General features: G+C 38.4%; 1 protein-coding gene across 2 annotated transcripts in view; it reads left to right on the forward strand.

Moving 5' to 3' along the window:
* LOC126470594 (uncharacterized) overlaps positions 1–19,668 on the forward strand; it is a 66,682-nt gene that overhangs the window by 10,885 nt on the left and 36,129 nt on the right. For both annotated transcript variants that reach the window (XM_050098546.1, XM_050098547.1), the window contains exons 2-3: positions 712–832; positions 8,328–8,465. In XM_050098546.1, coding sequence (XP_049954503.1) covers positions 735–832; positions 8,328–8,465 — 236 coding nt within the window. In that variant the 5' untranslated portion in view covers positions 712–734. The remainder of the gene's footprint in view (positions 1–711; positions 833–8,327; positions 8,466–19,668) is intronic.

The following is a 19,668-nucleotide window of genomic DNA, read 5'->3' on the forward strand; positions in this document are numbered from 1 at the left end:
AACAGATATTTTACATACACACAGAACACACTAACAGCCATCACTGAATAGTCATGAAAAACACTTAATGATACCCCTTATATTTGTGTAGAACACATTCTCAATTACAGTATAATAATATATATGAAAAAATCAGGCACACACACACACACACACACACACACACACACACACACACACACACACACACACACATGCACTTGCACATGTACACAAATTATTCATATGGGTTTATCATGGTAAAATAAAAGAAGTCACACAGTCACAGCTTAGTGGAGGTGTTGTAGCTGTATCCACATTTCTGTTTCGTAGGGTAGGTTATCTGAATCAAGTTGTGTGTAAATCAGAACATATTGAATGATAGCATCCAGCTGAATGAGGCTGTGCAGCTGCATCCTCACATTTGGCGGGATGCACTATGCTCTGTCCAGTCATCCTGATTTCAGTTAACACAGGTTCTCCTAAATGTCTTCAGGCAAATACAAGGATGGTTCCTTCATTAAGGCCACAGCTGATCATCTTTCCCACCCTCATAAAGCATAATTATATGTTCTGTGTGTTTGTGTGTTTTGACGAACTGATTTTCATTGTATAAACTTGACAGTTCAGATGTCATTGTGAAATGATCCCTGGATGAATAAATATAGATAAATAATTAAATAAATATGGACAGTTGAGACCCAGTGGTTGCGGGCCAAAGTGTGTTTCTAGCATTCTGGTCCTTCGACCGTGTAATGAAAGAAAAGCAGCTGCTGTGCAAGATGTACCTGCTGTGGAGGGCCAGTACAGAAAAGGGACGACGAAGGAGGTATCAGATACAGTCTCCAGCGCAGTAAGTCATTTATCAGCCTTTTATATTAGTAAGTAAGCCTTTTTACTGGTTCTTCAAATATTCTATATGTTTACATGTTATCTGAGGAACATAACCACAGAAAGAAAGGTAGTTTATAGTTAGCATTACCTCAGTGAAAAGGCAGTAAAAAAAGAAGAACAGACTTGAATTGTATGCCTGTCATAGCACACTAAGTTTCACCAATTTTTGTTACCCAACAGTCTTCACCACTGTACATTTGAAAAAAAAAAAAACGTATTTAAATCCATGGTAATAGCTATCATAAAACTAAGAATTACAGGGAGATACATGAAGACAGGAGTGACTGGTACAGAAAAGTGTAGGTCTTCACAAAATCAGAGAATGGATCATATACTCACACTTTCAGATGAAAATGAAATTCAGAGGTCACCCTTATGTCGATTTTAGATTGTGGGTGCTTTATTGCTATGTCGCATTTTCTGGATTTCATTACATTTCATTCATATGTGTTTGCTTAACTGTTATTTTTGCGATCTTTCAGTGACTTATATGAGCTAGTGTAAATTGTTTCAGCAGCCCTAGCAGATTTTTTTTCTTTGTTATTCCTTAAGCTACATGAAACAAATGTTACCATACTTGGTCAGACTTTGATGTTTGACAATATCATGGTGAATAAGAATGCCATTAAAGTTGGAGACAGCTACCACCATGACAATTCTCCTACAGTGACCATGACACTACTGCTGACCCTGCAACCCACTGTGTATACTTTGAGTCATGACTGTCATTGACACAAGCATGTGAGGGTTGCACAGGATACTGGCAATTTGTCTGCTGCTTTCACAAATGCTAAGTACTTTATATACATACACATCTATATCTATATTCTGCATATTCCTAATTGTGGCTAGTATCAGGGATTCCTACTGCACCATTTGGGTGTGCACTAAAGTTAGAATCACTGCTCAAAGACCCACATGCAGGAATTAGTTAGAGTTCATTTTTCTGATCCATGTAGGAGCAGTATATAAAGGATTATGGTATATTCCTCTTCATGTACATCTACATACATACTGTGCAAGCCACCAAAAGATGCATGGTGGAGAATTGTACCACTGCTAGTAATTTCTCTTCCTCTATCACTCACAAAACAGAGCAAGAGAAAAACCACTACCTCTATGCCTCTGCACAAACCCAAATTTCTCTTATCTTGTCTTTGTGATGCTCCCAAGAATTGTACAGTGGTGGCTGTAGCATTACTCTACAGCCAACTACAAATGCTGGTTGTTTAAATTTCTTCAGTAGTGCTTTGCGAAAAGAACATTATCTTCCCTCCAGGGATTCCCATTTGGACTCATGTAGCATCTCCATAATACTCACATAGTGACTGAAACTGCCAGTGACAAATCTAGCTGCCCACCTCTGAATTGCTTCAATGTATTCGTTTAATCCAAGCTTGCAGGAACTCGTAGCATGCAACCAGTACTTAAGAAACCACACTTTCCTAAAACTCTTCTAGTAAACCAGTGTTGACCAACCACTTTCTATGAAACTGTCCTATCATGCTTGTACCATTTCATGTTGTTTTTCAATGTTAAACTTATATACTTAATCAATGTCATTGTGTCAAGCGGCACACTAGTATTGCTGTATTTGAACATTATAGGACTTTTTCCCTAGTCATCTGTATTAACATTTATTATGCTATATTTAGAGGAAGTTGCCATTATTCAACTCAACTAGAAACTTTTACTGAGCCATTCTGTATCCTCCTACAGTCACTCAGTGGTGACACTTCCCACTCTCCACAGCATCATCAGCAAAGACTCACAGACTGCTGCTCACCATATCGATCAGTTCATTTATATATGTAGCAATCTGTGGCTGTTTGCTGATGGAGCTGTGGTGCACAGGAAGTGTCACAGAAGATCCCCATTCGGTACCTTCAGGGATTTAATTCACCTACAGTTTCATCTGCTATGCTAAATATAGCTCTCTGTGTGGGGCATCTCTTATGAAATTCAAACTATGCAGAAGTTAGTGAGCCATTTTGTATCATAACCCCTATCACATTCTACTGTCTCAAACACTTTTGAGAACACTGGCAGCAAAGAGATGAGTCGACAATTGGATAGTATAATGGTTGCCCCACTTTTATGGATGGACAACCCTAATCCATGTTTCAGTCTATCTGGAAATGTCCCAGTTTTCATTCACTGGTTACATAAATAGCATAATATGTGGCTGAATAAGTCCTCACATGATTTTAAAATCCTGTTTGCTATTCCATCATATCCAGAACATTATGATTTTATTCAGTTCTTTTAGGAGTTGTGCTTTTGAAATAAAGTGCTATATTTGGTGTGATTTGCATATGATTTAGTAGCTCTGTGGCTCCTTTGGAGATATTTTTATGATAGCTCCCTGTTGTTTCAGCTACTGTGACAAAAAAGCTATTACAATCAGAGGCTTCAGCTTTTTGATCGTTGCTGTGTGAGCCACTGCCAGAGGATAGTGGAGTCTCCGCTTGTTGAGATTTTATGTTCCTACTTGTCTCACTTTTTTTTATGTTCCATATGGTTATTACTTTATTGTTAGATTTCCTATTTTTTTCTGCATGGGGTGTTTGTTTGTCCCTCCTGATTCCACATGTTAGAATTTTAGAGTACTTTCTTTTTTCTCTAGTGCAGGTTCCAGGTTAGTGGTCATCTTTTGCTCTGCATACAGGTCCCTCTTTTTAGCACATGATATTTTGATGCCAGCTGTTACCAACTCCTTTTTTCAATAACAGGATGATTTCATTTTAACTCCTGTTTGGACGAAGCAGATTTCAAAATGGTTGCCAATTATGTCCAGGAATGAATTGAATTTCTGATTGTCTGTGTCTGCCTCATGTGCTTCCTCCCATTGTTAAAAGTGTAAACTCTTTTTTAAGTGATTGGTAGATTCCCTATTTATTATTATAAGATGTTTACGAAGCATGTGGCAATTTACTCTTTTCCTTCTGGCAAGTTTACGCATTGTGATTTGACGATCATAATCAGACATACCTTTTACTATGGATTGTGTTTCCATGACATTGTAATTCATTGGGTCCATAAACAGATTGTCAATCAAGATCTTTCTAAGCCAGTATACTCTTGTTGAGAATGGGACCCTTGGGAGCAGGTTGAAAGTTGACAACAATCATTCCAGCTGTTTATAACTGTTATATCTGAAGGAAATTTAATGTTAAAATTACCACGTTGTACATTCTGATTATTATTCCTCTAAGGTTGTGTAAGAGCTAATTCTAGCTGCTGAAACCTAAGTAACTGAAAATAACCATTTCCAGGCAGTGATGACTGATTCAGCCCACACCATTATGGATCCACCACAAGCTTTCACAGTGCCTCATTGCCAACCTGACTCTTTGGCTTAATGTTGTCTTGGCCACACTTGAAGCCCATCATCAGCTCCCACCAACTGAAACTTAGACTCATCTGACCAAGGCACAGGTTTTGGTCATTTAGAGTCCAATTGATATGATTACAAGCCCAGCAGTAGCAATGTAGATCATGTCAAGCTGTTAGCAAAGGCACTCATATTGGTTGTCCACTACCATATACCATTAATGCCAAATTTCACTGCACTGTCCTAACGGGTACAATTATCATGCATCCTAGATATATTTTTCTGGTGTTTTCAGGCAGTGTTGTTTGTCTGTTAGCGCTGACAAATCAACGCAAACACCACTGTTCTTAGACATGTTATGCAAGATGGCCACGCGGTTTGAGTTGCCTTGTCACAGTTCACGCGCCTTCCCCATCAGTAGTTCAAGTCCTCCTTCAGGCATGGGTGTTGTGATGCCCTTAGTATATGTTAGTTTAAGTTAGGTCAAGTACTAGTGTGTAAGCCTATGGACAGTTGACCTCAGCAGTTTGGTCCCTTATGACCTTCCCACAAATATGGAAAATTTCTTAGTTATAAAGTGAAGGCCATTGACCACTGTGTGATCCGAGGTGAGAGGTAAACCCTGAAATGTGGGATTCTCAGCACAGTCTTGACACTGTGGATCTTGCAATAATGAATTCTGAAACGATTTGGAAAATGGAGTCTCCCATGCATCTAGCTCCAACTACCATTCGGCATTCAAAGTCTGTTAACTCCTCTCGTGTGGGCATATCCATGTCGGACACCTTTTCACATAATCACCTGACCCAGAACTCCACTGATAAGCTTTCAAAGATTGTTCTGGGATACTTTTTTAAAATTTTAGTATAAGGGCTCATTCCCTCTGGTGGGTGATTAATGTAATTGTAATTTATTTGATTTGTTAATTGCAGTCATCCTTGTGTCTGTGCAAATACCTTCAGGACAGTGAAGAAGTCTCTTATAAGCAGTAATCAAAATGTACGTCACACAACTCAGACTATGCAACAACCACAAGAAGTACCACTTATTCTGTTATCACAGCTTCATTATGCTATTTTTACATTGCATTCAGTGAATTCGTAAACCAAGTGCAGATTGTCCAACTTTTCATTGTTATGCCTAGCCTTAATACTGCTGTGTATCGTCATTAATGCACAACTAAAACTGCTGGGAAACAAAATCCTGGGCAGAATGGTGCAGTACTGAAAGCAAACTTGAGGACAATGTGATATGGAGTGAATTACTGCTGTCAACAGCAGGTACCGTGACCAAATCAAAACAAGACACACAGGTCAAACTGTCCTCATTTGCATGGTTGTCCACTATATTCAGTGCAGTAAAGATGTTGAGCTAATTCAAGCAATAAACAAAACAAAGTGCAGTTACTCTGTAGTTAGCTGCCAGATACCACAGATCTCCAATGCCAATATACTCGGAAGGTATCCACGAATGTTTGTCACTGGAGTTCTGGTTCAGCCTGTGGGTACCTATGGTTTCAGAACCACTGATATTAGTGCTGTGGGTATCTTCCTAAAACACATTGAACCAGAGTAGGATTTTCTTTAAGTGTCACTGAATTTTTTGAAACAATAACTCTATGGAATAGCACCTGAATAAAAACTTACCCCTATATCCATTCTAGTATGGCACAGAAAATTTATGACCATGTCATTCCATGTCAGTGTACACCTCTAGTAGTTCAGATTGTAGAACAGCAGAAACAGCTATCTCTGTGTCTGTGCAAAAGTGTCATCAGTAGACACAGTATGAGGACCAATGCACTGCTTGTATTGGACTTGTGGCAGTCAAGAAAACAGTGCTAGCAATTATATCTTTTGTAATGTACCAAGCTATTGATCCGGACATTTCAGTTATAATTCATACAATGATTGTCATGCAGATCCTTCCATTGTCTGCTGAGCTCACTGTAGTGTTGTTCCTTAAGATGGACATGTTATTAAATGAGGAAGTCACTATAAAAATGTGATAACCGTAATTAAAAATAAAACTGAATGTGGAAGATGCAAGTCAAAATGCTTAAGCATCAACTCTTCAGTCAGTCAAATTATGACGAGGTTCAGATTCACAAGAGAAATTACTATGGCAGTATATAACAGATATGTGCAGAATCCATGTACTGAAATTTTCTAATTTGAAAAATTCATATAGACTGCTTATATCTGGTGCTAGTTATTTTTCACTACTTCCTTAACCTCATTTCTCGAGAAAGATGTGATGGCGGACAGTTTTTGAAAGTGCTCATAGAGTAGTGAGCAGAGGTGCAATACTCAGCCAATGCTGATTTATTCAGGCAAAGAAGTAAATACCAGCTGCTTAAATTCATTAAATTGTTTTTCTATAGTTTGTTGGGTATGGCCTTTTTGCTGTATATTGTCACTAACCTTTCCCACAGAAGTTTCTGATGTCAGAAAGGTCACTCATATTGAACTTAACCCCTTGATCCTTCCATTCTTTTTTTTTTTTTTTTTTTAAAAAAAGAAAAGAAATCACTTCTCGCACATTGAAAAAATCATGTAACTACTGACAACATCTCTACTTGATTCTTCTTGGTTCAAATGGCTCTGAGCACTATGGGACTCAACTGCTGAGGTCATTAGTCCCCTAGAACTTAGAACTAGTTAAACCTAACTAACCTAAGGACATCACAAACATCCATGCCCGAGGCAGGATTCGAACCTGCGACCGCAGCGGTCTTGCGGTTCCAGACTGCAGCGCCTTTAACCGCACGGCCACTTCGGCCGGCTTGATTCTTCTTCCTGGTCTCTTGATTGCTACTGAGGCATGGCTTGCACTGCTTTCTTAAGGAGATATGGTGAAAATCTACGCTCATGGAATAGAGTTTTTTAGCCTTCTAGCTCATTTAGAGACCGTCAGCTTCAATTACAATATGCAACCTATGAATTTCAGTTTCAAAAGATGAACAATATGTGTAAGGGATGGGGTTGGATTCTACAGGGAACCAAAACCCAACTGAACTGTTGTGGACTGGCACACACGTCCTCTCAAATACAAGTCTGTTAGAAATGATAGACAGTGCAGGCAAATAAACAATGTAAAAGAGACCAGTTTCTTTGTGTCATTTCAATGCAAAGAACATCTGTATCCCAATGATGTCCTGTAATTTTAAGGTTTTTTTCATTTTTAATTCCTTTTAACAGATGATGTGCCTCATGACTTTCACAACGTTTGTACAAAAATTATAAAGCGTGATTTACTGACTCAGTCCCTGATTTAGTAACATAGTGTGTAGTACTTACAAAAGTGGCAACAGTAACCACTATTCTCTTTGAATGAATCATCTTACCTTATGTATAAAGAAAATAATTATTTATGTTTATACAATGTCATCTACATGCAAATGTAGGTCATTACTAAGTTTAAATTACTAAAACTATACAGTATAATGGCCAGAGGTGAGAGGGCACTTAACAACATTCTTTTGTGCACTGTAAAAACAATTCCAATTGTAAACAGGAAAACGAAAATTAAAATCATTTAATACATTCAGAGCATCTTTAGACTTATATTTACGCCATACCATGTGTCCCTCACAGTAATTACATTTGGTTCGAGCCAGTACATAAGTATTATTGTTATTTTTTGGTTATTGGGTTGTATGTGTTTTGTTTGGTATTTGTACTGCAGAGACTGGTGGTGTGTATCTCAGTATTATTACTTAGCTAATAAGTGCAGAAAGAAATCCTTAAAAATTAAAATGTTTTGGGAGCTGAAATATGTTACTCAAATCTGAACATGGTTTTATGATTAATCACACTGAATAAAAAATAACTGCACTCTTGTATACAGCCATTTGACAAGACTAGATCTGAGGAAGGCTTCACAACTTATGATAATTAGCGGGTAAAGTTTGCTATATATTCTAGCATCAGAGGATGGTAACACAACTGTCCTGAGGATGCATAAAGGTCAACCAAACAATCATGTGAACAGAGATCATTACATTAACCATGCAACAAGCTTACTTGTTCTGCTCTGATGTAATATAATAGTGACAGAATACTGATATTCAGTTGGATACATCCATTGTCATATTTCTCCATCGACTTCATGCTTCTAGGTTTCCACGACATGAAGCAATGCGAGGAATTATGTTGACCAGCAGAGAAGGAACCTGCCCCATGACTGCATCCAGCATCAAAATGAAACCAACTAGCAAGCGTTCAACTGAATACATGACAAAACTAAAGCGAGGAGAGTAAGTCTTTACTCAGTGCTGTACAAAACTAAAGCTAGTTATTGAACATTATGTGTGCTTCCTACTGAATTAGAGTAATATTGACACATCATGATTGAAGTCTCTTCAAATCTGAAATTATTTCTGTTAAGTAATATCAGTAGCTGAGAAATCTTCTTTCACAAATATATGTTGACACAATAAACTGGGAATAAGTAGAAATTTCACCAGAAAGATACAAGAAAATATTTGTTTTTATAAACATTGTCAACCTAATTCATTAACAGAAACCACCAGCAGTTTTCTATGAAAAATGAAATGTGAGGAGTTCATGCATCTCTTCTAAAGTAGAAATAAATATTTGCCTGCCTCCATAGTTAATTTTTCAGTATGTCTGATATGTGGAGAACTTGTGTTAGATTCCCAGTACTGCCTGGAGTTCTAGCTAGGTGATACTGCTGGAACATAGTATATCCAGTTTTGTAATGCCATTTGGGGATCTATTTGAGTGAGAAGTAGTGGCTCCCAGGTCTGGGAAGGTTTAAAAGGCTGGAAGAATGGTATGCTGATCCCATGCCCCTCTGTACTACATCTGAATGACACCATTGGCATAGGATTACTTGGCAGTCATTTGGTAGTAAATGACGAGACACGGCCAGTACACATAGTTTTAGATTTAGAAAGAAATACTTTCAAGGCATTTTAAACCCATGTAGAACATTTCACAAATAAGTGTTCTAGGCATTCTGGAGCTTTTCATCATCAATATCTCATATGTAGGTTTGGAGCAATGTGTGTAGAGGAAGTGTGCATTCCCTAAGCTCCATGCACGCCTTTACTATGTTTCTGTTGAATGACAACACCCCAATGGTATAACGTTCATCGTTGTCTCCCAGTAAGATATTGTTACAGTGACATGGATGTTATTGGTGTATATTGATCCAAACTGCTTACCACAATGTGGTAAGTTCAAATTAAACAGTGAATAAAATTACTTTTCATCTCTTTGCAGAAAAGAAGATTGTTGGACCTAGAACTAAATAAGGATAGCAACTTCAAACGTACTTTATTAAAATAGAGAAGTCAATGTAATACATAAAGGCACCAGGATCTTGAGATGCTTTGAGTGAGTTGTCACAGTAAAGTGTCTGAGGTAGTAGGATTTTATGAGCTCTAGAGTTCTGTGTTGGTAGCCTGAACTCATACACGTGTTGTATAAGCTGCCGATAGTGTAGAATTGCTGGTCCATGGGTAATAATGTGGGCAGGGTGGCTGCAGTGAGCAGTTGAATTTGGGTAAATGGTTGGTACTCAGTGGATGATTGACAGCTGTCAGACATTCACCAAAGTGGCAGTATACATAGGAAAAATCATAAGTAGCATAGAATGCAGTGCATTGTAACTATTCTGGGAGCAGAACAGAAAAAGCTGTACTAAAGTATCTCAAACAGAACAGACTGAGACGTCATTAGAATAACTCACTGACAGCAAAGTCAAAACTTGAGTCAGTACTGGAGTCAGACTGGGAAAGCAGTAACAGGGTATATACATCTATTGCAATTTTGTGATAATAAAATGTAAGTATCTGAATATTTATCATGGCAGGTTGAATAAAACCTGTACAGAACCTGTTTTTTAAAATACATTGTCCAGTACCTTGTTATACAAACTTGATACCATCAGGCCCACCAACAGCAGAATGCTTGCCCCTTGCTCTCAGACACTCCTTCTGCACCCACTGCCTGATGTCATTTGGATTCACTACTTAATAACAGTGTAACACACATCTGGGACCACATTTTTTTACTTTTTACTGCATGTAAGTGGACACTGTGAATCATATCATCACACTGCTCCCCCTAGTTTCACAGTGAGTATCAATGTACCTTTTCCTTATATGATCAAAATTCCAACCTGGAAATTCCGTTGCTTGATTTCATAACAGATAAAGGTGTTTCTGTCAATTATTTCACTGCACATTTTCAAAGAGCACTTTTGCCACACTTGCTTAACTTGTTCTTCAGTTTTTGAATATATTTTTGTAATGTTGTGTAGTCAGTTTTCTTGCTACACTGGACCAGAACTGAATCTCCTGTGGGAACTTCAGTGCTCTGGCTCAGGACAGCTTCAGTTCATTAGACATACAAATCATGCCACATTAGCATCAAGTCTACTATCCAGCATTCAGAAATAACTGTTATTTAAAGGAGCACTTGTAGATAAAAACAATGTATTCATTAATAGAGCTAGAACTATGTTGGTGATAAATATCCATGCCCCCATACCACTTTTAACATTACCTATTCTACATGGTAGCAAACAAATTTTACATCTACATGTTCAAAAAAATAATGCCAACCACATCTCCTCAGTCACCTCATGGAAAGTTTATATTTTATTCCCACTTACCATTCATCAATACATATTTCACATATGCACAGAATACTCTGACAGCCATCATTGTTTAGTCATGAAAAACACTTAGTGCCACCCCATATGTTTCTGGAGTAAGCATTGTCAATTGCAGCAAAACTATATCAATCATAAAATCATGCACACACACACACACACACACACACACACACACACACACACACACACAGACAGACACACACCACACACTTATACCATTCATTCATCTTCAATGTACATTTTGTCACTTTCATACACTAAAATAGTTACATGTCTTTCATAAACCTGAAGATATATGTGACTTCTTTTCATTCTACATAAAACTTGCTCTCAGTGTCAATCTATCTGTTTTAACTTTTTATTGTGTTATGTTTTCTTCTTGCACAGTTGTTCTCTTTCTATGAACAAATAATATATAGTTTTTTTAAAAAATTACTTCAAAAGAAACAGGAAGTATGATGATTATACTAGACTCCATTTCCAGTGGCTATATTTTAAAATCATCATCATATATTTACCATACTTATCAGTCTCCTTCCATCACTTGTTCTCATTTACCTTAGATAACAACTCCCTTGCTAACTTGAATTTATTGGCTTTCCAATAGTTTACACAACTCTACAAGCACAGATAAGTAAACTCTTCCAAGTCCATCTTACAGCTGGCATTTCTAGGTTTATAAAACCATGGGAATCCCTCCATTGAATCATGCACTTCCTGCAATTTCTTGATCATTATGTCTTAGTGTTCCATACACTTTATTTTTTCAGCATCACCAGTGCTACATGCTTTATATTACCAAGCACTTTCTCGTGATGAACACATGTTTGATCTTAACCCCTTTGATTTTACTGTATCATATTTTTTCCCCAGCTATTGTATCTGACTTCACCACCACAAGGACGTTAGCCCCGTTAACATTTTCTACATTATAAAAAACATCAGTTATGTCACTGTTCAAATCACTACCAACTCCATTACCAACTGCTTCTATGCCATTCACTTCATTATTTAGATAAACAAAACAGTGGAATTGCCAGTGATGAAATAGTTCTTTATTTTATGGATCAATGAGGGCCCAATATTTCAGAAAATTAGCATGTTTACATCATGAGGTGATGAAGGCAATGTTGGAAAATTGTGCCTGTTGGATGACATCTGATCATTGACCCGTGAGCTATCCATCATGAATAATGCTGGGATAAGTTGAATACCACACAACAACAAATTGTCGTAATAAATAACTTTCACTTTTAAAATAATATAACTTTGCTCTGCATCAACATGCACATTGGTCACTGCTACATTCATTATATCACACTCATTCACATTATCTGGCTACTGCAAACATTCACATATATGACTGTCTTCCAATGGAGAAAATTTAGTTTCTAAGTTGCAATCTATTCTGAAAATTACATTCTTAACCTTGGCATTAAAACTTATGTATTCATTTGAGTTACATTCTATCCCCAACTTTGTTTTTGGCATCAGTGCCTCCTTTGGTTAATATACTTTCCATTGACTTGATACTACTAATATTTTCTGCCCTTTGATTTTTCATATTTTCCTTCATTTCTTCCAACTAGCCATTAATGTTCACAGAAACTTGCAATATTAAATTCTGGTGATCCACTTTCATTTCAGAGCCATTCATAGAAGATATACTGATTTCATTCTCTGAAGCTTAACTGCAAGGAAAATGATTATTTATCTTTGTAACGTATAATCTAAATGCAAATGTAGTTGACTACAATATTAAAATGTGCACAAAGCCGCAATAGTCCATTTATTTTTTGTGCATATAGTAAGTGTGGCTCATTTGCTCACATTTACATATTTGACAATACAGAGATTCTGTAGTTTCTCTGACTCCTTCTTTACTACTGCTCGAAGGGAAATTGGTACAGAGCCTGCTCCAAAAAACTGAATAGTTGCTGTTGGTTTGAAGGTAATATGGACTTTGAAATTGTTGGAACATCCAAGATAGACCTCAAAGTTCTTCACAGAGTTCTTCTAAATTGAGAAAACAAATGTTTTATACCACAGGGAACCTGAAAGTATTGGGCACTTTGTATCACTTGCTTCTGACAGGCTTCTGTTCTGAACATAAGATTGACTGGTATTCTTATCTTGTAACATAAAGTTATACGGTTGTCAGCTAGTGACAATGGTGGTAAACCTGTTCTGTAGTATATTACCATGTTACGTAATGTCACTGTTGGACTTGTGTCTACTTGAAATGATAGTGGCTTTTTACTGATATCATTAACATTTTATATGATGTACAACATTCTACTACAAAATTTTAGGTATTGATGAAAATTTTCAAATTTTGTATTTTGGCTTCTAAGTGATGTTTGATGAATATTAGAAAACATTGGGTCTGTTTGCAGTAGAAAGCTACTTAACTAAATTTGCTCCATTGTTTATGATCTTCCTTCACTGCTTTGTATTCCCAATTGATTCATCATGCATAAAGGAACATAATCGTAGCACTCTAATTAATGAAATGATATACACTATATTCTGATTTCATTTTCTCTTTATTGTCAAAGCTCATTAATTGATTTTGACAAGCTTTTCATGCAGACATATTGCAGAGTACACTGAACTGAAGATGCAGCAAACACTAATAGACTTGGTAGGCTCTGCAAACTTACCATAAATAAAGTAAATCAATCCAGGCGTTCAGCAGTATTGAAACATGCTGCAATACTGGTAGAGTGTATTACAATAAAGCAATGTTTGCATTCATGTTCAATAAAGTGCTGTGTGGAAGAAGGCTACTTCTGTTCAGAGTGGTTTATTAATTGCTTAAAATGCTTGCTGCTTAGATGTCAAGTCCTTGCTCAACTGTAATTTTAAGGAATTGTGTCATACCTCTTCCATTTTGCTCATACTGCATGAGTCTGTCATGAATAAAAGAGCCCATATATGGTGGATAACATTATTGAGATCTAAAGGGATATTTATATACTAATTTCTCTCAGTCTGTTAGTGATGATAGTATGCTGCTAGTGACAATCACGGTTATACAAATGACAATGTTTCTGGGCCTGCTACTGGGGCTAGCACATGTAGTGAATAAAACACATAACATCCAGTCCAAAACAAAAAGTAGGCTTTTTGACTGACACTGTCTGACACCTCAAAAACTGTAAAATTCTGTTGCTGTTATTTACATATTAAGACTTCAAGCCATATATGGCTACTAAAGATGGTGGCAGTGCAGTGGATGATATCTATGCTAAAGGAGATTTTTGCGTTTGTAAGTTGTAAGTCAGAATTTCTACTCTTGCATCAACTACACTGTTCAGTCACACTAATGTGAATACCTGTCAAAAGCCCATATAACTACCTCTTCCCTTTTGGCTGTCTATGGCATATGCCGATGAGATTTTGGAAGGTACTGGTAAGAATGTGGAACTATAATCAACTCCAGCACTGTGGCCAGCTGTACTATGGTTCTGGGTTGAGGATCCACAGCGCAAACAGCCTGATCAATGTGGTCCTACTGATTCTTGGTTGGGTTTAAATCAGCTGTGCTTTTCAAACCATGCACATACACTGATGGGTCTGGAATGAAATACATCACTGATTCTGTGTATCAGGGATCTGACACTTTTTTGGTAGGTTTGTGCTGGTATATGGTTTTAGATGTCTATTCATAGTTCATGTAATTCATGCTAATAATGGGCCGCTGATTTGTGTATGCAGTGATGCCGCTGATTGCGACACAGGTGAGTCCCACAGGATTTACATCAGGTGAATTTGGTTGCTGAGACATCAGCATGAGTTCGCTATAACACTTCTGTATCAAGGTTTTGGCACTGAGAAATGGACAATTATACTGCTGAAAGATGGCATCGCCGTTGGGGAAGACATCAGGTTTGAAGGGATTCAGGTGATTTTCAGCTATCAGCGTGTCTTTGATTACTCCCACAGGCTCCATGAAAGCTTAGAATAATGTCTCCCATACCATAATACTGCTCCTACCAGCCTGCATCTGTGGCCTGCTGCATGTTTCCAGCCACCTTCACCTTAATAGTGTCTGTGGAGATGACCAGCAACCTAATATAGCAAAAGTGTGATTCACCCAAACAGGCAATAATTTCAATTTATCAATCCCAATGGTCCCATGGCCATGGCAATCATAACTGATGATGCCATTGGCACAACATGGAAACATGTAGGGATGGCTTGCTGCGGAGCTCCCTATTTAACAGTGTATGATGAATAGTGTGCTCCAAAACACTTCTGCGCACACCAGTGATCTTTTGGCAGAGATGCCACAAATCACAGTACATCCTATTTTATAGAGCAGATGAGCCTCCAAACCCCACAGTCTGTGGATGTGGATGCTCATGACATTAGTACATGAACATTTGACCAGCGTCACTCTTTTCAATATACTCATTCACAGTCTTTGCTAAGTAATAATTTGTCCTTTGTCAAAGTCGCTTATGTCAATGGGTTTCCACATTTTCAGCCCATATCTTCACTAGGGTGATCCCCTTTGCATGTCTTCTCTGCTTACATACATTTGTTAACTCATCACGTGCTTGCGACGCCATCCTGTGTCATGGTGGGCAGTGGTCATAATGTTTTGGCTGCTCAGTGTACACTGAAAGCTGTGTGGTACATTGCTTTGTCCTGCTGGTAGATGCCATCATTCTGAGGAAAAAAAACTGCATGTAGTGGTGGAAATGGTCCCAAAGCATACATGCATCTATTGTGCCTTCCATAGTGACTAGATGACCCAGGGAATGCTACAAGACCATTCCCCAGACCATAACGCTCCCTCCTTCAACTTAGATCCATCCTATGTGTTGCAGGGTGTTTAATTTCAAATGTTTCATCCTGTTTACGTCAATGACCATCTGTCTCAGTCAGCACAAAATGTGATTCTTCTGGAATGGCCATTTGTTGCCACTTAGTGGACATCTAGTTGTGGTACTCATGTAAAAATTCTACCATTCTTTGCTGATAAACAGCAGTCAGTATAGTTGCGTAAACCAGGTGCCTTTTGCAGTGATCCACATGCAGAAATGTTCGATGAACTGTCATTGAAGAGACACTGTTGGTATTTCATTGGTTCATCTGGGTAGTTTGCCGCTCAACATTTGCATATCTGTTTGCCTATACACATCTCTGCAACCATCATTCACCCATTTCATCTATGGCTCATGGTGTACCAGAGCTGCCTTAGCACAGGTTTCTTATAGCACCATCTTGCCATTTTGGTGTACTTTAATGCCAGCAACATGCAAACAGTTTACAAACTTAGCCATTATGGAAATGCTTCCACTCTTGATCTGAAAACCAATGATCATGCCCTTTTGGATGTGAGATAAATCATTATGTTCCCACATTACAACAATGAGTAGCTCTTGTAGATGCTTTAATTGCTGTCCCTGCAATGACTTTTGTCTTTGCCATGTATTTAAAATATCAACATCTGAGCTGTTATTTATCAGTCCACATGTAATGTCTCATGCAGCTTGTCACTAAACAGTTATTTACCCAGGCTCATTATTCTTTTTAAATCCATAAAAGCCATTGCAGGCAGCTTGAGTAAGCAGTGTAATGAGTACTGAACATCATGTGAAGTATGCAGTCTATGACGGCAACTTTTAACAGTGTCATGATGTCACAGTGACAGTAACTATTGGTATGGCTTACACTTCCATGGTCAGCAGTGATCTGCCTTGTGGTGAGAGAGTATCTCTAGCTCTGGCGAGACATTGATATTGCTATGCAACACTATCCTTGTACAGATCTCATGATGGAGTCTCTCTACTTATTGGCCAGTGCTGGCCACTCTGTTGGTCACCCATTTGTGTCATTATAACTGTTGATTATGATGGAGGATGAGCTGACTCTGCCTTCAGACACTTTGGTACCATGAATAGCCAATGATAACACCCTGATTTCACATCGACATAAAGATATGTGAGCTCATGTCCTCATATTTTTGTGACAGTGGGCTATGGGCTTGCTGGGTTGGATATGGCACTTTGAACAAAATTAAAATCTAAGCATGTGCAACTGATCTACAGGCCTGTCACAATTAATGGAGATGAGACAATATGTTGCAAAGAAGACTGTTAGGTCTTCCTGAGTCACTGTTGATACCATAATTTTTCTTTGGACAATTTGTCACATTTTGGAATTAAATACTGCATGGAACAAAATGGTAATAAGGTGCTGACTATAACTGTTGCTGCATTTACAGGAGCTCCAATAGTGTGAGGAAGGTAGTTGTGGGCAGTCATCAGAAACCATCATATGGTGTGTCCTCTTCATGGAAAATACTTTTCCCACACCCAAGATTGTAAAACTTCTGGTGATGATAGTCATCTGAACAACATATAGGAATTTTGAGATGGCTTCCATGACCAGTAACCATATAGCTCCCTTGAATGAGTGTGAACCTACTCCAAAGAGTGGTCGCATCTGAGTCTCAGTGTCAATGCCTGTGCAACAAACATGATGTGATGCTATCATGTGTATTATTCCCCAAAGTGACCTTTGCAGTAACTGGAGTAGCAATGGCTGGGATGTAGGCAGGACGATAAAACTACAGTTGTCATCCACATAACCAGCAACATTATGAAACTAGTTGTGTTGACCCTATGTTGTATTGGGAAGTATGTTATAAAAGCTGGCAGTAATCCTTTCGGTAGCTGATACTGCAACCCATACCTAACTGATGATGTGACTCTGCAGAGTAGCATGGTTCCCTGTGTACACGGGTCTATGTGATGAGAAGTAACAGGGAGTTCTACTAGAATAGATTACACACTGTTATTTATTTGTAAATGCATTGACTTGTACTTATGAAACTTAGTCCATGAAGTTTCATGGGATCAAGAATTTTCATTAGCCAGGCCTATAATGAATGTCAGGCAGTTCTGCACTTGGGAATAAGCCCCATTACTGCGATCATTGTACTTACTTTTGTGGGAACTTAGACTGGAGGCTTATAACAGCTATGAGTGGCTTATGATCTGGAATTATGTAAAATTGTGTTCCTTACAGATATATGTGAAATATCATAATCTCATATGCTATCACTAATACTTTCACTCTATTTGTGAGTAATTAATTTGGGCCACCACTAAGTCACCTAAGGTAAAATAGGTCGGCTGGTGTGTGTTGTAAGAAGTCTCAGTGTACTTCTTGTGTTCTTCTGCTATACTGTCGCCTCAATTACAGTGTCATTTCTCAGTATATGGCCAATTCATGCATCTCTTGTGTGTAGGTTAAGCTTTGAAGGACATAGCTTCCTTGCCTTCGCTCTGTTGAGCATTCTGCATTAGCACCACATCTGGAAGCCTACTACTTTGTGTTAGCCTTATTACCTATTCAAGTACTAATGTTGACATTAAGTGTACAGCATGCACTCATGGACAGGTTGTCTGATGACTGTTAATGCTTATAAGTTCCCAAAACACAGAAGAAATGTGTGGTTACATCAAAAATGGCAGAAGCAGCCTCTCCAATTGCCACACTCAGTTGCTTTGACGAAGTACCTGTGGGATCATTAACTGAATATACTGAGAAACAAATGGCAGAAAGACAAGTTGCTTTACATACATGTATAATACTAGATAGTGAACTTAAATTAATTTTTGGAGCTTTCTAAAATAATTTTTCACTCTGCAGTAGAGTGTGTGCTGATATGAAACTTCAACGCAGACTGAAACTGTCTGTCAGACCAAGACTCAAACTTGGGAACTTCGCCTTTTGTGAGCAAGTGCTCTACCAAATGAGCTACCCAAGCATGACCCATGATCTGTCATCTCAGCTTTACTTCCACTACTACCTCATCTCCTAACTTCCAAACTTCACAGAATTACTACTGCAAAGCTTGCAGGGCTAGCAGGCCTAGAACAAAGGATGTTGTGGAGACGTGCTTTAGCCCAGTTTGTGCATGTTGCCAGTAGTTTGAATGTGAAGGTCCTGAGTTTGAGTTTCAGTCCAGCACACATTCGTAATCTGCCAGGAAGTTTCATATCAGCACACAGTCCACTGCAGAGTGAAAAATCACTGTGGGAACATCCTCCAGGGTGTGGCTAAGCTGTACCTCCACAATATCCATTCTTCCAGGAGTGCTAGTTCTGCATGTTTCACAGGAGAACATACCTGTGTTTGTAACACTTCTGAGGCTGCACAATTTGCCCCACTTGTTGGGCCAGCATCTAGCTTTCCTGCCCAATCTGGACAAGTGCAGAGGATGTGTACACTAATCATATGGAGCTCCAATGGCAGTTGTGTAATGGAGTTCCTCATAGAAATACCATGCAGGGTAGGAAAGAATGCCAGTGTGCACTCAGTATGTTTGCCGTGGGATCTCAGGTACAACCGGCTGCAAACAGTGGCACATGTTGGCATGAATGATGACTGCCACTTGGATGCTGAGGCTATCCTTGGTTTCTTTCAGTGTATAGCTAATTTGGTGCATCACACAGAATGCATGTTGAGCTGACTATTTGTTGCATCATACTCATGGTTGATCGCAATCCTCTGGTTTGGAGCAGAGGGGAAGGTCTAAAACAGAGGCTCAGCCTCTCCTTTCAATCATTGTACAAATGCTGAAATGGCAGATATAGACATAACTGAGCATGGAACAGAAAAATAACTACAACTACTTAGTAGTGGACAGGCATTATGACCAGACAAGATACCTATAGGATTCTACAAAGGTTATGCAAAAAAACCATACACCCCTTCTAGAAGTTGTTTATCATAGTTCACTGGACCAAAGAACGATACCTAAAGACTGGAAAAAAGCACAGGTCATCTAT

The sequence above is a fragment of the Schistocerca serialis genome, chromosome 3, assembly GCF_023864345.2.
Source record: "Schistocerca serialis cubense isolate TAMUIC-IGC-003099 chromosome 3, iqSchSeri2.2, whole genome shotgun sequence".
NCBI classification, from domain to species: domain Eukaryota; kingdom Metazoa; phylum Arthropoda; class Insecta; order Orthoptera; family Acrididae; genus Schistocerca; species Schistocerca serialis.